The sequence below is a fragment of the Magnolia sinica genome, chromosome 5 (genome assembly GCF_029962835.1).
Source record: "Magnolia sinica isolate HGM2019 chromosome 5, MsV1, whole genome shotgun sequence".
Lineage (NCBI taxonomy): Eukaryota > Viridiplantae > Streptophyta > Magnoliopsida > Magnoliales > Magnoliaceae > Magnolia > Magnolia sinica.
Window position 1 is genome coordinate 109,884,985 of NC_080577.1, and position 18,080 is coordinate 109,903,064.

Below are 18,080 nucleotides of genomic sequence, written 5' to 3' on the forward strand. Positions count from 1 at the left end.
GATTGAGAGAGTACAGAGGAGGGACGCTGCTGGTGGCTGGGTTGCTGCACGTGTAGAGTGAACGAAGCAAAGGTGGGGTCTTGGTTCCTCTTCTTCCTCTTCTTCTTCATCTTCTTCATCTTCTTCTTCTTCTTTCTTTTAATTGGAATTTAGTCCATATCATGTGTGGCTAATCCTCTTAGCTGGGGCTAAGAGGTGAAGCCTGTAGCGAGATGGGAGAGTCTATTTCATGCATTTAATTTAAACTTCTGAACTGAACTTGGTTTTAAGTTGATTATTATAAGGAATATTTTTCTTAGTCTTTAATGGTCTGTTGTGACTGAAATTACAATGGGTTTGCAATGGCTTTAAATATTTCTTTCCCATTTTTATGTTTATGAAGTCAGGAAGCCCTGTTGTCCATCATTGCTCCATGGGCATGGTAGGATGACAGTACCCTTCCTGATTCTCATACATGGTTGATTAGTTGGTAATTAGTTTAATCCTGTTGTTTGCTTTGTCTCCTGGCATGGTTAGATGATGGAATCCATTCTAATTCATATACTTTTCATCTCTTAAAACTTAGATCAAGTAAATTCAGTTTGATTTCCATGATTCCTGATGCAAGCATAAGATCTCCCTGATCTCTACAAGTGGATCCTCTGAATCCCTAGTTTCCTTCCTCAGAATCCCTTAAAGTTTTAGATAATTATTCCGCAATTATTTCTTAAATTCTCTTTGGTTTAGATCACATCTTAGTCTAGTTCTAGTTCTACTTGGTTTCAGATAACGTACATGTATCAGTCCCTGTGAATTCGACTTCGGTCTTACCGAGTTTATTACTACATCACAACCCTATACTTGGGGAGTGAACAGGATATTACCTATATATAATGATACCTTATAACATTTAAGGGTATGTTTGGATAGATGGAATTAAACAATAGAAAAAATAATAATTTTTTAATGAAGATTTTAATAGTATTTTTAAAATAGGAATTCAATTTTAATGTTCTTATTTAAATATTAAGATAAATTTTCATATTATTCTCACAATACTTTGTTACTTATGTTATGAAATGAAATTAAAGGCTTGTTTAGTTTTTTAATTACAATAGTAAATAATTGTAAATGAATAATAATTATTTATTATTGTAACATTTGACTACAATGATAATCTTGTTATATTGTTTGTTTTACTCTACTAGAAAATTGGTAGTATTATAGGATGAAAATATAATAATTATAATTTATTTTACTTTTACAAGCACATTTAACTTTCAATTTATGAGCTATAAGTTTTTGTTTAAACAAATATTTAAAAATCACAATGATAACTCGTTTACTTTGTATTTTATAGCAAACAAGAAATCAAATAGGCATAAAGGGGTGGTTTTATTTTTTAAGTTATGAGATAAAGCTGGCCATCATTATTTGTACCTGTAATTGCGGCTCTTATCTCCAAGCTGATGTTGACAAGTGTGGTGTTCTCACACAAGATAATAATACAAAAAGATTACAAGAACTGTGAGGCTCCCATGGTGGTATATATGTTATATCCAAGCCGTTGTTCATTCTATCACCTTGTATTAATGCATGAGACTAGAAAATAAGGTAGATCCAAAGTCCAAGCAAGTAACACCGTAAAAAAATAATAGGTACTGAATACCTACCTTTGTTAATTTCTTCAGGGCTCTAAAAGTTTTGGATAAGTTAATTTTTGCTTCTTTTTTTTTTTCGTTTATCATCCATGTCTATATAACTTTATGAGTAGGATGGATCATAAATAAATATTAGTGTGCCTTATAAGGGTTATTAAAGCTGGTTAAGATTACCATTTCATGTGGAGTGGTCTACTTGAGCTTTGGATTTGCCTCATTTATGGCCTTATAGGAGGGATGAACGGTGTGGAAAAGGCATATCCATCATGGTGAGACATTTTTTTTTTGTGTAATAACATATCAAACTTACACTAAATTTACATGATTTTTGAGACAACAAATCTCCTCTCTCAAGCAGATAATGTTGAGTAATAATTGCCCATTTTCTGTCACTTAGCATGTGTGGAAATCAAACGACTAATAAAAAAAAAATACAATAATAACTTTGTTAAATCATCATGCTTTGCTAACCAGATAATGAAAATTATCACATTAGTAAAAGAAAATCCTTTTGTTTTTCTATTGCTTTGCAAGGAATCCTTACGGGCAAGTCATTAGGACGATGATGCCCCCTGTTAAAAACCAACGAATTGAACGGTCTGGATTTCTCACATCCATGCGACGTGTACCATAGAGAGCCACTACCATTTAAGAAACGGATTCCAAACGCACACGGTAGACAAAACTATTAAAAAAGATATTCCTCCCTCATTTATGAGGAAAGGGCATATTACCTACTTGCTAAAAAAAGATGCCCCTACCATCTCGTGCCAGCTCAGCAAAAAGCGCCGATATATCTCGTCACTTCTGGTGGGCCCCACCTGAAATATCTCCTTCTCGGAGACTCTGCAACTCCCCCATGCTTCTCATGTGCCCCCCCCCCCCCCTCCTCCTCTCTCTCTCTCTCTCTCTCTCTCTCCAAACCTCCCCAACTTCCAAAAAAAGAAAAGAAAAAGAAAATCTACTCGCGTCGATATAAAATAAAGAGAAGCTACACGCCCTTCTCTTCAACATCTCATCTCATATCTCACAGCAGCAGCAGCTTCTTCAATCAAATGAAGGTCAGATCGTCTGATCTCTAGAAAACCATGGAAAAGCATCAGACGCCGGCTACCGTCAGACGAGGTCGTGAAACGCCTCCTCCATGCGAGTTCTGCACCGACTCGGTCGCTGTTCTCTACTGCCGAGCCGACTCGGCAAAGCTCTGCCTCACGTGCGACCGTCACGTGCACTCCGCGAACGCCCTCTCCAGCAAGCACCTTCGCTCTCAGATCTGCGACAACTGCGGCGATGCATCGGCCTCCGTCCGCTGCTCGACGGACCACCTCTTCCTGTGCCAGGAATGCGATTGGGACGCCCACGGCAGCTGCTCCGCCGGTGGGTCTCACGCCCGATCTCCCGTCGATGGCTTCTCCGGATGCCCCTCCGCCCTCGAGCTTGCCTCGATCTGGGGCGTTGATCTCGGTGACAAGAATTCCCTGCTCTCGCCTTCGCCGACGGACCGTCGTGATTCGTCCTTCTCCAATTGGGAGACCCTGGACTCGATCCTGTCCGTCGATGATGCGTGGGTCTTCAAGGATCCTTCGATCGGGATCCGGGATCAGATGGTGGTCTCGAGCGAGGTCCCATCGGTAAAGCAACGGCAGGGATCCGGTGGCGGGAAGTACAAGCAGTTGATGTTTCAGCAGCTGGTGGAGTTGCTTAAGAAGGACCTGATGCGGGGCGAGGATGGCGGTGGTGATGCAGTGTCAAACTGCGATTTGAGTCCGGCGACGCCCGGCAGGAATGTGGGGCCCGATTTGGGGAATGGCGGCGATGGGGCGGCGGATGCGGAGCAGGCGATGCTGCAGCAGGCGTCGTATTCTTCACTGCTGATGTGGGAGTGTAATTCCACCGCCGCTGCCAATCAGGCCAGTCAGGTTTTGCTTCTTACGTCCTTCTCATATTTTTCATGATTCAATGATGGGGTCTTGTTTTTGTAGAGGAAATGTACAACATTGGATGCAGTGATTTGCTTGGCCAAACGAGCTGTGTGTGTTAGGCCCACCTTTTTTGTGATCCTAATGGTACATATGGTGTGGCCCCCTTGGATGGGGGATAGCCCAAGAATCTTCCCAATCAGATGCTGATGACTATCAGATCAGTGCCCAACTTTCCCCTTAAATTGCAAACCATTAGTTTTAATTATCAATTTGCAGGCCGCCAATCAGATGGATGATCGACGGGGTAGATACTGTTTGTTGCTGATCTCATGAAGTGATAAACGATATATGTTACCAAAAGGTTGGCAGGTGGAACGAAAATGTCATTTCCTTTGTGTCGGCTTATACAGGGTGTTTTGGCACATTTACAACTGTGGGCATCACACCTATCAGAGTCATTTCATTTCAAAATTTCCCACCTTTTCCACTGTTTTGTTAAAAAAGAAAATTGCAGGAGTTGTTGTGTGTTAGATTCAATTACATTGTTACCTAAATACGAAATCAAAAGATGGGTAGAATGTTCTATGAGATGCTCAAATGCTTTAAATTTGGTAGAATATTCGTATCATATCCACATCCGTATATGGTACCCAAATCCTTTATAAATATGGATTACCAAATTGGATAATGGGATTAGGGTAAGGATAAGATACCTTCACTTTTCTAAGGGTTAAACCTATATTTACTGGGAATATGAACTCTAGGATTGTTGATCAGGAATTAATGACTTCTAGAATTGGCCCTTGATAGAGTTGAATCGAGGAACAAGATTCATGTTGCCAACCGCAATTAGTTAGAATAAGGCTTAGATGATGATGATTTGGTATATGTAGTGAACAGTGTGCATAGGGTGAAATGAATTCAACTCCTGTGATTCTTGGGAGAGCGTTTTAACATAATGATACTTACGAGCATTGAGGGCCTGTTTGGATTAGTGATTACAAACGTAATGTACTGTAAATGGGTAATGATTATCATTACCACCGTAGTTGGAAGTAAAACGAGGTATTTGTTGGACGCAATGCCACTCTCGCAGTTCCACTTCTGACCATGGATATGCATGTAAAGTGTGTATCATGGTTAGATGCACCTGAATATAAATTCTTCAATATGTGTTATATCCACACCGTCCATGCATTTTGCAATATCATTTAGGGCATGACCCAAAAAATGAGGTAGATCCAAAGCTCAAGTGGACCACACCACAAAAAGCAGTGGGGACAATGATGACCATTGTTGAAACCTTCCTAGGGTCCACCATGATGTTTTTTTTTTTTTTTGCCATCCAACCTGTTCATAGGGTCATATATACCTAGATGAAGGGAAAACACAAATATCAGCTTGATCCAACACTTTTGTGGACCCCAAGAAGCTTTCAACGGAAGGTGTTCAATCCCCGCTGCTTTATGTGTGGTCTGTTTCCGTTTTAGATCTGCCTCATTTTTTTTGTCTCATTCCATAAAATGATCTCACAAGATGGATGGACGGTGTGGATATAACACATACATCATGTTGTGGCCCACAAAACTATGTCACATCAACACACCTCCAATCCAAGTCTCTGCGGTGATTCCGAAGGATTACCATGATTTGACAACTGGCTCTATCCAATCCATGGTAAAGTGTAACGATGTGAGTTTTCCACTACATTACTATGGTAGTCAACGATCCAAACAGGCCTCAAACAATCCTTGCCGTATCCATGTCTTGATAATCCTCATTTTGAGGATTGGTTGAACCTTTACATGCTTGATACTTGTGGCTGTACTTGGTTAACATTGGCGTCTAGCAAACCCAAACCTCGACGTGCTTGATATTCTTACATTTACACGGATAACATATGCATCCATTAAACCCCACCCTCGACATTTTTCATACTTGTACCAATACTCGGGTTACATAGGCATTCAACACTTCTATATTAAGTTTAGAAGGTGCCATATATGGGCACTATAGAACAATCTACATGGTACTGTAGCAGGTCATTGTCGCATAGAACTGTAGCAGGTAACTGTCGCATGAAACTATAGCATTGCATTGTACCACGTGAAAGAAGAAAAGAAAAGAGAGGCCCTTATTGAGTTGGACCTCCCCCTCTCTCCCTTTTTATAACTAGATATATCCAATATGACGATTATATCTTTCAAGTAACAAAAGGAAAAATACTCAACATATCCTAATTAACATAAATAAATGATTATAAGATAATAAGAGCTAGATGGGTTATATCCGCTTTCATAAACACTCCCCCTCAAGTTGGAGCATAAATGTTGTAGATGCCAAACTTGGAGAATATGTGTATTGAGCGAGTATGGCCAAGAGCCTTGGTGAATACATCAGCAAGTTGATCTTGAGATCAGATAGTTGGCATAAAGATTTCACCACTGGAGACCTTCTCACGTATGAAGTGATAGTCAACTTTAATATGTTTAGTTCTCTTATGATAAACTAGATTGTTTAAAATATGGGGTGCTTCTTGATTATTACAAAACAACTGCATAAGTAGATTCACTGCAAACCTCACCTCATGTAACAATTTATTGATCCACATTAACTCACACGTCATGTGAGCCATTGCTTTATATTCTGCTTCCACACTTGATTGGGCTATGACACTCTACTTTTTACTCTTTGACATGAATAGATTTCCTGCGACAAACGTGTAGTACTAAGTAATAGATCGCGCCTATCCACTAAAGAACCTGTCCAGTCTACATTAGAGTATGCTATGATCTGCAGATGATTGTTTCATTTGTACAAAAATCCCTTACCTGATGCTTTTTTTAAGCTATCACAAATTTCGAATAACTGCATCCATGTGAGGTACCTTTGGAGAACTCATAAACTGTCTCGCCACACTCACAATATAAGAAATGTCTAGTTGAGTAATGGTTAAATAGATGATTTACCCACTAGTCTTCTATACATCCTTGGGTCTTTGAATACATCTCCTTGATCACCAACAAGTTTGTGATTCAAATCCATTGGTGTATTAACTGGCTTAGTACTAGGAAGTTCTACCTCCACAAGTAAGTCTAGAACGTATTTCTCTTGAGATAGATTAATTCCTTCTTTTGATCTGATTACTTCTATACTAAGAAAATATCGAAAATGACTTCGATCTTTTGTGAGAAAATGCTTCTGAAGATACTTCTTAAGCTCCTTAGTCCCTTTATTGTCACTTCTTGTAACGACAATGTCATCAACATATATTACCAACGCAATAAGAGATGAGGTGCCTTTCCATATGAAGATGGAATGATTAGCATGGCTTCGAACAAACCGATAGTTCAACACAACTTTATCGAATTTGTCAAACCATGTACGTGGTGATTGCTTCAACCCATAAATCGCCTTTTCTAGTTTACGCACTTTATCTGACTCCTCACGAGCAACAAATCTAGGTAGTTACTCCATATATACCTCTTCCGTGAAATCACCATGAAGAAAGGCATTTTTGACATCTAATTGGAAATCTAATTGGTATCTAATTGGAAAAGGGTCTAACCATTGTTAACTGCCACAGAAAGAACAAAATAAATGGAATTGATCGTGGCAATGGGAGAGAAGGTTTCAGTATAATCAAGACCAAGGGTTTGAGTATATCCCTTAGCAACTAAGCGAGCTTTCAAACGTTCAGTTGCTCCATTAGAATGAAACTTAATTGTTTACACCAACCAACAACCAACAACATGTTTTTCGGAAGGTAGACTGGTAATCTCCTAAGTGTTATTATGATAAAAAGCTGCTATTTCCTCTTTCATTGCTCGCCTCCACTCCTTATGTAATAATGCTTCCTTGTATGACTTGGGAATAGAATGATAGGATGAGGATAGAGCAAATTTATGAAAAGTGGGAGACAAGCGTCGAAATGAGAGATATCTTTAAAAAGAGCATTGAGATAGGATGATCAGTACAAGCATGCTTACCTCAAGGCAATGGAAACATCAGACATATTTGGATAATTAGTCTTTGCTACCATGTAGAACAAGCTGCTTGTCACTGTAGCATGCCACTGTAGTATGTGAAAGAAGAGAAGAAAAGGAGAAGTAAAGAGGGAAGAAGATGAAAACCTAGAACACGAAAGCCCTTATTGAGTAGTACTACCCACTCTCTCCCTTTTGATAACTAAACAAATCCAATATGACAATTATATCCTTTAAGTAACCAAAGCAAAAATACCCAAGATATATTAATTTATATAAACAAAAGATAATAAGAGAATAAGAACTAGGTGGGTCATATCCACTTCCGTTAACAAGCACCAAGTAACATTTAATGCATTTTTGATTAGCTATTTGCTCCACTCTCTCTGTCAACATCAAAATCATCAAAGGGAGATATGTCAATACTCCATTACTTTCTTGCACTTCTCCATCCCTCTTGCTTAGAGACCAAGTGTTTAGTGGGGTTTTGTTTTGGGGCAAGCATGTTTCACATCCCATATCCCATGCGTCATACATTCAGTGTGGAATGGAACTTAGGATGTTGACCAAACTGTACCTATTTCCACTTCCAAGAAAACAATGGAAGTAGGCTTTATAGAAGATCTTCCGTTGCATTAAATCCCACATAAAGGTCCTCACCTCATTGCTACTAAACATTGCTTCTAGGGTCTAGTGGACTTAAATTCGCACATCCCACATGTCATTGGGTTATAGGCAGTGGTACTGGCCTTTTTTTTTTTCCCGGGATACTGTATTGGCCTAGGTTTTGGATTTGCTCGACTCCCAAATCTCAATGCATAGGGGATATAACCATATATGGTATATTTACTAGTTTGATATTTTAAAGGATGGCTATAAGACCAGCCATGCTTCATGGGATGGAATGCTGGCTAGTCAAGGAAAAACATGTTCATAGGATGAGTGTACCCGAAGCAAGGATATTGAGATGGATGATGGCAAGATGAAGAAGGATAGAATCAGAAGTGAATGCATTGGAGGGAACTTATGGTTGCCACCAATTAGTAATAAGATTAGGGAAAGCAGGCTTGGATGATTTCACCATATGCAAAGGAGAGGAGGCCAAGAACTACACCGGTTAGAAGGAGCAAGTTGGTTAAAGTTGAAGGCTCTGAAAGGGCAAGGGGAAGATGAAAAAAGGACATGGTTGGAGGTAGTACGAATATATTTGATGGCCCACGTTTTAAATGAGGATATTGTCCTTGATTGAGTGGAATAGTGGCCCTTGATAGAGTGGAATGGCAGAAAAGGATTCATGTGGCCGACCCCAATTAGTTGGGATAAGGCTTGGATGATGATGAAAGGGTGGAATAGTGGAAAGGGATTCGTGTAGCTGACCTGAATTAGCTGGGATAAGGCTTAGATGCTGATGGTGATTCTGATGTGTAAGGTATTTTTAACATGATAACAATGCTTAAATATCTAATGTAGGGCTACAACTTAGGTTTGGGTCAACCTGGACACAGATGACCCAACCCAAGTTCAGGTCGGGCTGGCTGAAGCTGTCAAGGTCCTCGTGTCTTGGGTTGGAAAACACCAACCTGATTTGAAATCAGGTTGGGTTCAGATTGAGCACACTTGGGTTAGGTTAGGCCAAGGTATTCAATAGCAGTAACAGTGGCCGTGATGGCCAGCCTTATGGTTGTTATGATACGGGCTATGACGACCGTTGCACCCTTGTAACGGTCATTATATATATATATATATATATATATATATATATGAAGGAAATGTGTTGAACTCATTGCTTATAATCAACCTATGTATCAGACTATTAGATAATGCTTGATTGTAATCAGCCTATTCAATAGTCCATTAAATTGCACCCGTGAGAGTTTTGTGCTCTCATTGCCCATCCTCGGCCTGGATAAAGGTGGGTTGCGTTAGTTTGGCAGCTGGCGTCAGATTTATGCCATAATTTCATCATGAACAATATGACGTTCCAAAGTCATGCTAGGGTGTTCCATGTAAGTGATGTGCTACATCGGAGTAATTAGTTAAGATTGCTGACCAAAAAGTTTTAGAAAATGACCACTTTCGATACCTTGGGTTAATAATTCATGAGAGCGAAGAGATCGAGACAGATGTTGCCCATAAAATTCAAGCTGGGTGGAAGAAATGAAGATGTGCCTCTGGAGTTTTATGTGATCGTTGTGTACCAGTCATGGTATTAAAAACGGCCATTACATAACGAAAATGGTGGGACCCTTTAACGCAACATGGGGCGGTAAATGCCATATCAGCCAATACAGGGCCATGATGGGGCTGTAATGGATCTATGCAGGCTTGTAACGGTCAGATTCAGTTTCTTCCTTTGAAAAAAAAAATTTTGGACCATTATTGGGCTGTCATGGCTGTTAGAGTTCATATTGTAACGGCCATATGACTGACCAGCTGTGATTTATAGGTCAAAATGTTGGGCAATTAATGAACAATGTTGAGATGGATGGGTGGCAAGACAAGGGGGGATTGAATTTGAAATGAATGCATTCAAGGGAACTTAAAGAGTAGCTCCAATAGGTAATGAGATTCAGAAGAGGGAAAGTAGACTTAAGATGGTTCGATCATGTGCAACGGAGACCAAGAACTACACCAGTTAAAATGAGTGAGTTAGTATAAGTTGAAGGCTCTAAAAGGGCAAGGGGAAGGCCCAAAAGGAAGTGGATGGAGGTGGTAATAAAAGACTTAATGGCCTGGCCCTTGATAGAGTGAAATGGTGGAATAAGATTCATGTAGCCGATCCCAATTAATTGGGATGAGGCTTTAAATGATGATGATGATGAAAGGAAGAAAATGTATCGGTCACATATATGACCGTTACGGGCTTGTAACAGCTGTTATAGGGCCATTATGGGCCTCTTTTTTATTTTTTTTTCCAGGACAGGCATTACAACCCTGTATTGTGTAACAGGTCCCATTGTTACCGTAAAGTAATGGATGTTCCAACCATTATGTAACCATTTTTCAATATCATGATTGGGCACCTCGGGTTGGAATTCGGATCAGGTGGGGTTGCAGGTTTGGTCTTATTGAGGTAGGGTCGGGATTGGGTTGACCCTCAACCCGACCCAATCTACCTTAGTTGCACCCCAAATCTACTGTTTTTAATTGTTCTTTTAATATAAAAACATTTGAGTACAGCTGAGCTTTAGCTGACACAGATCCCAAACCAATACCCACGCCGTGTCATATCTGACATGTAGGGTTGTTTAAAGGTAGCCTGTTCCATTGGGTATTGTTAGGAGGAATTTAATAGAAGAGCTCCTGGGAATATCAATGACCAGGACATGGATGAATCTGATGTCTGGACCTGTTGAAGAGATAGAATCTCTCAAAGCTCTTCTACTGAGAGCCTTTTGATGCTATAGAATGAGAAGTTAAACTGGTATTCCAATTTTTTATTGTCTTTCATGCAGCCAATATATGTAGTGCACATTTAACTCGACTTAAACAGATTTTTGGACGGGTATCTACATGTTGAGGCCTGCCTGATGGACAGCTCGGATGTTCCACACGGGTGCCAGCTTGGCACATGGGATGATGTGCAGAGGCACTGCAATCTGCATGCAGTGGAATCAGTAAACCTCCTATTAACAAAACTCTAATAATAAAGGACAACTGAACCATGGAATTGTCATGCTAAGTTTTTTTTTTTCTTACCAGTACTCTCCCTCTCTCTCATTTTTTCATTCAAGCTTTGCTAAGTGCATACGCACGTGCAGTAAAGCTCTTGTACGCGCAGCACATGTGACGTAGGACAGCCCTAATTATGATGCATGCTCATGGAAATAATTAAACAGCGGAAATAAAAGGAATAAATGATCTAAAATTCTAACAATAATCATCATAACTGAGAAAATCATAAAGGAAACATGCAATGGAGCGGGCCATCACTACAACCATGGAGTATGGAATTCAATTACTACTTAGGTTGGATCCGGCGAGGGATGAGACCTTCCGATCTTGCATGGTCACACCCAATCGATCAATGAAGATCACTAGTCCGAAGAACCAAGAAGTTTCTCGGATTAGGGATTTGAGAATTTGGGGATTTAGGGTTTAGATCGGTTCTCAAGATTTTGATCGAAGAGGACTTAGCCAAAACAAAAAAATAGAAGAAAGAAAGTTATTACCTTGAGGAAGTTGGAGGGGCACAAGAAGAAATTAGAAGAAGAAGATCAAGGGGAGAGAAGAAGCACCATTAGAGAGAAGAGAGGAAGGAGGCAACCAAAGGGTTTGCTTTTCATTCATCAATAGTTGAAATTCGTGTTTAGGGCTTTACCCCACTTAAATAAGCAAATAAAGACATAAAATTACTAAAATACCCCTAGAATAAGCAAATAAAGATATAAGATTACTAAAAGACCCCTAACTAAGTCAAAAATGCACAAATAACATAAGTATGAGAAATTTTGTGCGCTCGGTCTTCTTTCTCCAATCTTCCTTCACATGTGTCTTCCCTAAGTGGGGTCTTCTATATGTCCAATCACATGTGAAAGGTCTTCAGCTCCTCAATATTCGCCTATCCACAAGGACGGCACTTGTGGTTGGCGCTTTCTTCGTTGGTACACCTTGAATGCACCTGTGTCCGCATCAACATGCGAGCATGGCACATGTGCGGGATCTAACCCATCCATTTGGTTGGTCCGACCTTGTAGGTGTTTTCACAAAATAAAATCTGTCCAATCAACATTTGGGCCCAAATATTGGAAATGGGTGGATGGATTGGAAAACTTCATACAAGTTTCTTGGAGCCATATATTTGTTTTACAAACTGTGGTCCACCTGACACATGGATTAACCTGATTCTTTGGGCTGGGGCATCAATGTATTGCTGCTGTCCTGATGGATGGATTGGATCTTGGATTTGTCAAGCCATGTTGGCACATGTTTGCCGTTTAGACAAGCTTTATTGCACGTGTATGCTTATCAAAGATCTTTTCATTCACTCTTGTCAACATGGTCATGCGATTATGAATTCTACAGTTGAATCAATTATGAAAAGGGTGCTCTTGCCTCCATGTATTCAGTTCTATTCTGTATTCTTGCAGATTTGGGATTTTAATTTAGGAAGATCGAGGGAACATGGTGAAAATGCATCGCTAGATGTTGGGTATGGTACAAATGAGGCAGGTTTTATTATCAAGAGCTATGATGACTTTATGAAAGAAACTTCCTTAGCAACTACGAAAGTCTTAGAAGACATATATGACATGAATTGCTCTTCGGCACATGAGGATATCTCTTCAACTGATGTGCAACGCATTTCATCTCAAAATGTAAGCTCATTCTAAATTTACATTTACTGTTGGAAATTGGAATTGATTTCTTTGCTGCAGGCATCTTCCTTTGAAGTGTGCATTTGGATGCACAGCTGAATTGAATTGCGAACATTGGGTTTAATCGAGAGGAAATGATGAATCTGCAATGTTGTTTTGTAGTATTCATAACGAGGAAGTAGCCCTCAAATTTCAGTTACATTATTTTCATGTCCTTCATGAAATTTAATTGCCATTGGGAGCCTAGTTCCTCAATATGAACACGAACAAAGATAGTTACTATTTGGTCATTTCCACGTTTTGAACTAATTACTGCAATTGAATACAATAGTGCATCCTATTAAACTCAAGAGACTACACTGTGGAAGACGTGTAGAGGAAGAAAAGAGAGGAGACTATTTTTCTTCACACTTACGCATATGGGTTTTGCTAATGTTCCCACCTTCATGGGGACATTTCACATTAGCAATGTCCCCAAAGATTTTAAATGACACATGGAATGAGCTAAAACCGATTTGAACTGTTCATTCATTAATTCAATTAGGAGAAGGCCACGGTGCAAAAATCACGCCAATTAGATCATCCTAAACATCCGATCAACCGCATGAAAAATGGATTGTCAAGATTGAGCAGAGAAACAAAATGGGTCCAACATCATCTTGAAACATTCATTGTAATCTTAGCTGCAACCTTAAGGTTGCAGGTTCAACCCAGCTTTTTTTTATTTTTATTTTTTAAATTTTAAATTTTTATTATTTACACATCCACCCACACTGAGGAATGATATACTTTTGAATGTGATGATGAGCTTTTGACAACATTTTGGAATTGCCTTTTTGCTGATGGATCACAGGAAATATTCCTCCATATTTCTAGCTAGGGTCTGTGTGTGTGTGTTTTGCTTTAGACAGAGACATTACATGCATAACAGGCGTACGTATTGAGGTCATAATCATATGCATACACTTTTGTGCACTTGATGCAGGACAATGAACCACAAATGAATAAAATGAATGCCTTTAAATGTCAGAAATGTAGTTTTATTGTTCATACTTTGATGGGGTTAGCATCACACCAACTCGATACAAAGCACGAACTCCTGTGTGAGCATATCATCACACCATGCTTGTGTTGAGCATCCCATCCAATAGATTTCGAGGAATCACTCCCAAAGCAAGAAAATATTTCCATGCAGAAGATCTTCAGTTTTTTCATTCAACTCTTCATGAAAGAGTCTTTACTCTTTGCCCGTGCACACATACACACACAGGTGCATGGACACACGCAACAAACGCGCACACACACACAACAGCAGGGCTGACCTGATAGCATGTGGGGTCATGTGTGGATCCCTGGGCTTAGAAACATGGTTAAAAGACTGGGCGACAGGGACTGACTCGCTCGATCCCGAGTCGAGTTGATGCAGATAAGTCAGGCTGAGTCTCCCCCAATTTCTCAATCCAGTGCGCACCATGTTGTTTATGTGACATCCTCCACTCCGTCTATCAGGCGTGCTCCTCAATGCTAGGCCCTGGGACCAAAAAAATTGGCCAGATGGGCAACTTATTGACCACACCACAGTGAACAATGGGGATGTTATGCCGACCATAGGTTTGTTTCTGGGACCACCATGGAGCGTATTTTTCATCAAATCCCATCATTAGGCGTGGCTCACAATAATGAAGATAAGATACAAGAAATAGCATAATCCAAAACTCAGGTGGGTCACACCACATGAACTTAGGATGTTTTGGGCACAATTTTTACATTGTTTCCATTAGTGTGGCCCATCTGAGGTTTCTTTCTTTCTTCTTCTTCTTCTTCTTCTTCTTCTTCTTTTTTAAAATTATTTTTTAAATTTATTGGGCTGTTCTTTTCTACCATGGTCAATATGAGGGTTCTTACCTGATGGACTGAATGGATTTTCGCACACACAAACCCAACAGAGCTTGGGTGTTTTATGAATTGCGTAAAACAGGTGTAGTTGTAGATGATAACAATTGCCCTAAAGAAGTAGAGATCGTCTCCCCACTGTGGGTGTAGTGGGAGGGCGGGAGGGAGTATCGCCTGTTCAAGTCAACTCATTCGGAGGGAGGGAGTATTGCCCGTTTAAGTCGACTCGAACGAGTCTAAAAACCATGCTTAGAAAGGCTGTTTACATATTCCTCATAATATCTAATGGGCCATATAGCCCAAGTCCTGAGTCGACTGGAACAATTCCTAAAACCATGCTTAGAAAAGTTGTCTGCATATCCCTCATTATATCTTTTGCTTCTTATTCTTAGTTTCCCCCCCCTGCAGCTGGGTATGATGTGCCCGATCAGCAAATGGCAGAATAATTTGAACCAACCAGCAAGCCAAGTGCCATCAACATCTGGAAGCAACATTTTTCCATTGAGGCCATCAGCCACCACTTTCCCTGAACCAAGAGCCAATAGCAGTAGCAAAGACTTCCTTTTCAGCAAACACCCTTCTCCATTCAGTGGTGAAGCTGCAAAACCAGCAACGAGTCAGGCTGACATGGAACTGTTGGCACAGAACAGAGGCAATGCCATGTTACGTTACAAGGAGAAACGGAAAAACCGCAGGCATGATTCCTCTCATCTCTGTTTCTTTTGCTATTTCCCCCCTCATGTTTATATGATTCCTGAATAATAAAAGAAGCCATGTTTTTTCTTTTTCCTGCTGGATCCAACAATCATACTGGTGGGGTCCACTTCTTAGTAACCCAGGACATGGTGGGTTGGTCCATGCCCCAATATCTCCTCTATCAGATGATCCTAGACATTGTATCAGTGCTTTGCAAGTGGACAATTAATAGCTGATGGTTGATATTTAATGGACTGATGGTATACTCTGGGTCGGGGATTTTGGGGTATTTTCCAAGCGCAAGCCATCATATCATGCCTGCATTTTAAATTTGGGCTCAGCATTTACAGTTCATCTAATTCGCATGCCTTTCCTTTCATTAGCTGAAACTTTCGATGCTTTCTTAACTTGTGTTGCAAGCAGATATGATAAGCACATCCGCTACGAGTCTAGGAAGGCTAGGGCTGACACAAGGAAGCGAGTAAAGGGTCGTTTCGTGAAGTCAAACCAAACTGCTGATGTCGAAGTAAGCAGCTGAATGTATTTTTTTTCTTTTCATTTCCTTTGTGTTGTGCTGTTAATATTTGTCTGCTGCTTGTGTTTTTTTTTCCCTTTTGAAATTGGAATGCAGGCAATCGGCATTTGTCTGCTCTACTAACTAAAATGATATTCTTTTCACTTCATTATGATGATGCAGTTCTACTATTGTCACTGAGTTATCATGGCAGAAGATTCGATCTGAGTCTAGAATGCCCTAGGAATGCCAAGGATCTGGACGATGGGAGGTGGACCCCAGTTATGCCAGTTTTTAGGTGGTGAGATATGATTGGGTGGGGCCCATTTGCAGTCCTCGATGGTGGTTCTTTAGCTGTGGGGTGTGGCTTAATTCTGTGGTTTGGGGTGCGTTTGGTTGCACCAAGTATCAGGAGATTTCATGATATTGCAACGTAGCATGGGCGATTCCAAACATGGGCCACCCATGTGATCCTGGCATTATCTGGACTGTTGATTCGATGGGGCTGCTGTTGGGGATATTGGTCATGTTCTGATGGTAATCATGCGGTTTTGAACATCTGATTTGTTTCCTGTAAGGTGATGGTTACAAAACTAAAACAGGAGCCCATTGCTTCGATCATCCGAACGGAAGCAATTTCTTGGCTTTAGGTCTCCTTGGTGAACGGTTCAGATCATGGTGATGTTACGTGGGTTGTGGGTTGGCCCCCCGTGTCATTGTATCATTCCCCAGATAATGTATGATTATATGTATAAAAGAGGATTACTACCCACATGCGTTTTTGCCCCTATCTCCAGTAGGTGGGGCCCATCAGCTAATCAAATCATTCATGTGTCACTCCATGGATTGGCACCTTGGAGATTTTCACAAATCAGTTAATCTGGTATGCCTTGCAAAGCAAAAATTGTGCTGACCGGGTTATCCTAGGAATGAGATTTTGGGCCATGTTACATCCACGGTGGGGCCAGGCAAACCGATGGCCTTGATCAGTCAAACTTGGGCCTCATTGCTAAGATCCCATGTACACCGTTTGCGATTAATGGTGGGGTCAGCCAAACCAATGGCCTTGGTCAGTCAAACTTGGGCCTCTTTTTTCGTCCGTCTGTATGCTATTAACAAGTGATTTTAATACTCCGGCAGAGTGGTGGATGATACACTGGAACTCAGAAATTATTTGGAAATCGGATTCGTGGCATGCGAGTAATTAAAATCAAACTCGCCACTTTATTCCTCCAGTGATTTGATTATCTGAATGTCGAATTGGTGGGCATTTATTGAACGGTTAAAAATGAACTGTGGGGCCCACTGTACGTGACTTATCCATGCCGTCCATCCGTATTACCAGCTCATTGTGAATTCAACGCCTACTGTTGAAAACTTCTCGCGGGCCACAGAAATTTTGGAGAAAGCTGAAGATTGTGTTTTCCTTAATCCGTGTCTGTGACCTGATGACAAATAAACATCAATGTGGGCCCTAGGAAGGTTTCAATGGTGGACGTTGTTATACCCACCGTACATCACTGTGGGCCCTAGGAAGGTTTCAACGGTGGATGTCATTATATCCACCGTTTCCTTGTGGTGTGGTCCACTTGAGCTTTTTTTTTTTGTGTTTCAATTTTGGACTCATACTGTAAAATGAGCAGGTAAAATGGATGGTTGGCGTTGATAAGAGACGTACGTCACTGTGGGCCCCACAGTTTACTCAGTAAGGTTATTCAACAAGCAATCCGCTTTCAGATTATAAGAGGTTATGATGGAATATCAAATTAACTCCCCGTTAACAAAAATCATTGCATCTGCACTTGGATGCCCGCAAGAGGAGAATGGTCATTGATCATTTTGCGATTAGCCGTCCAATAGATATCGACCAATCGGCTAGTTTGGGCAGCATATCTGTATAATTTGTGGGCGGTTGTCTAATCTTTGTTGGGTACCACAATTTGGACGGTTTAATTTTAGTTATAGCATTGTCACGTGCACAAGTCCAGAATGCTTGAGTACAGAGCACCATATTCTTCCAGAGCATCACAATTTCTCTTATAAAATATCATGGCGTGTCCCTTCAGTTGGCAATGGCATGGCATGTCTGTGCTCTGAGGACGCGGATTCGG

General features: G+C 40.5%; 1 protein-coding gene across 2 annotated transcripts; it reads left to right on the forward strand.

Moving 5' to 3' along the window:
- Window positions 1–2,522: 2,522 nt before the first annotated feature.
- LOC131246667 (zinc finger protein CONSTANS-LIKE 15) lies at window positions 2,523–16,404 on the forward strand. Of its 2 annotated transcripts, none has more exons than XM_058247018.1 (5): window positions 2,523–3,559; window positions 12,639–12,866; window positions 15,168–15,454; window positions 15,879–15,981; window positions 16,087–16,128. In XM_058247018.1, the coding sequence occupies exons 1-5, from the start codon at window positions 2,729–2,731 to the stop codon at window positions 16,111–16,113; spliced, it is 1,476 nt and encodes a 491-aa protein (XP_058103001.1). In that variant the 5' UTR covers window positions 2,523–2,728; the 3' UTR covers window positions 16,114–16,128. The 2 variants fall into 2 exon arrangements, with proteins under 2 accessions (XP_058103001.1, XP_058103002.1); XM_058247019.1 differs by lacking the exon at window positions 16,087–16,128 and adding an exon at window positions 16,153–16,404 and having other exon boundaries at window positions 2,524–3,559.
- Window positions 16,405–18,080: the final 1,676 nt, after the last annotated feature.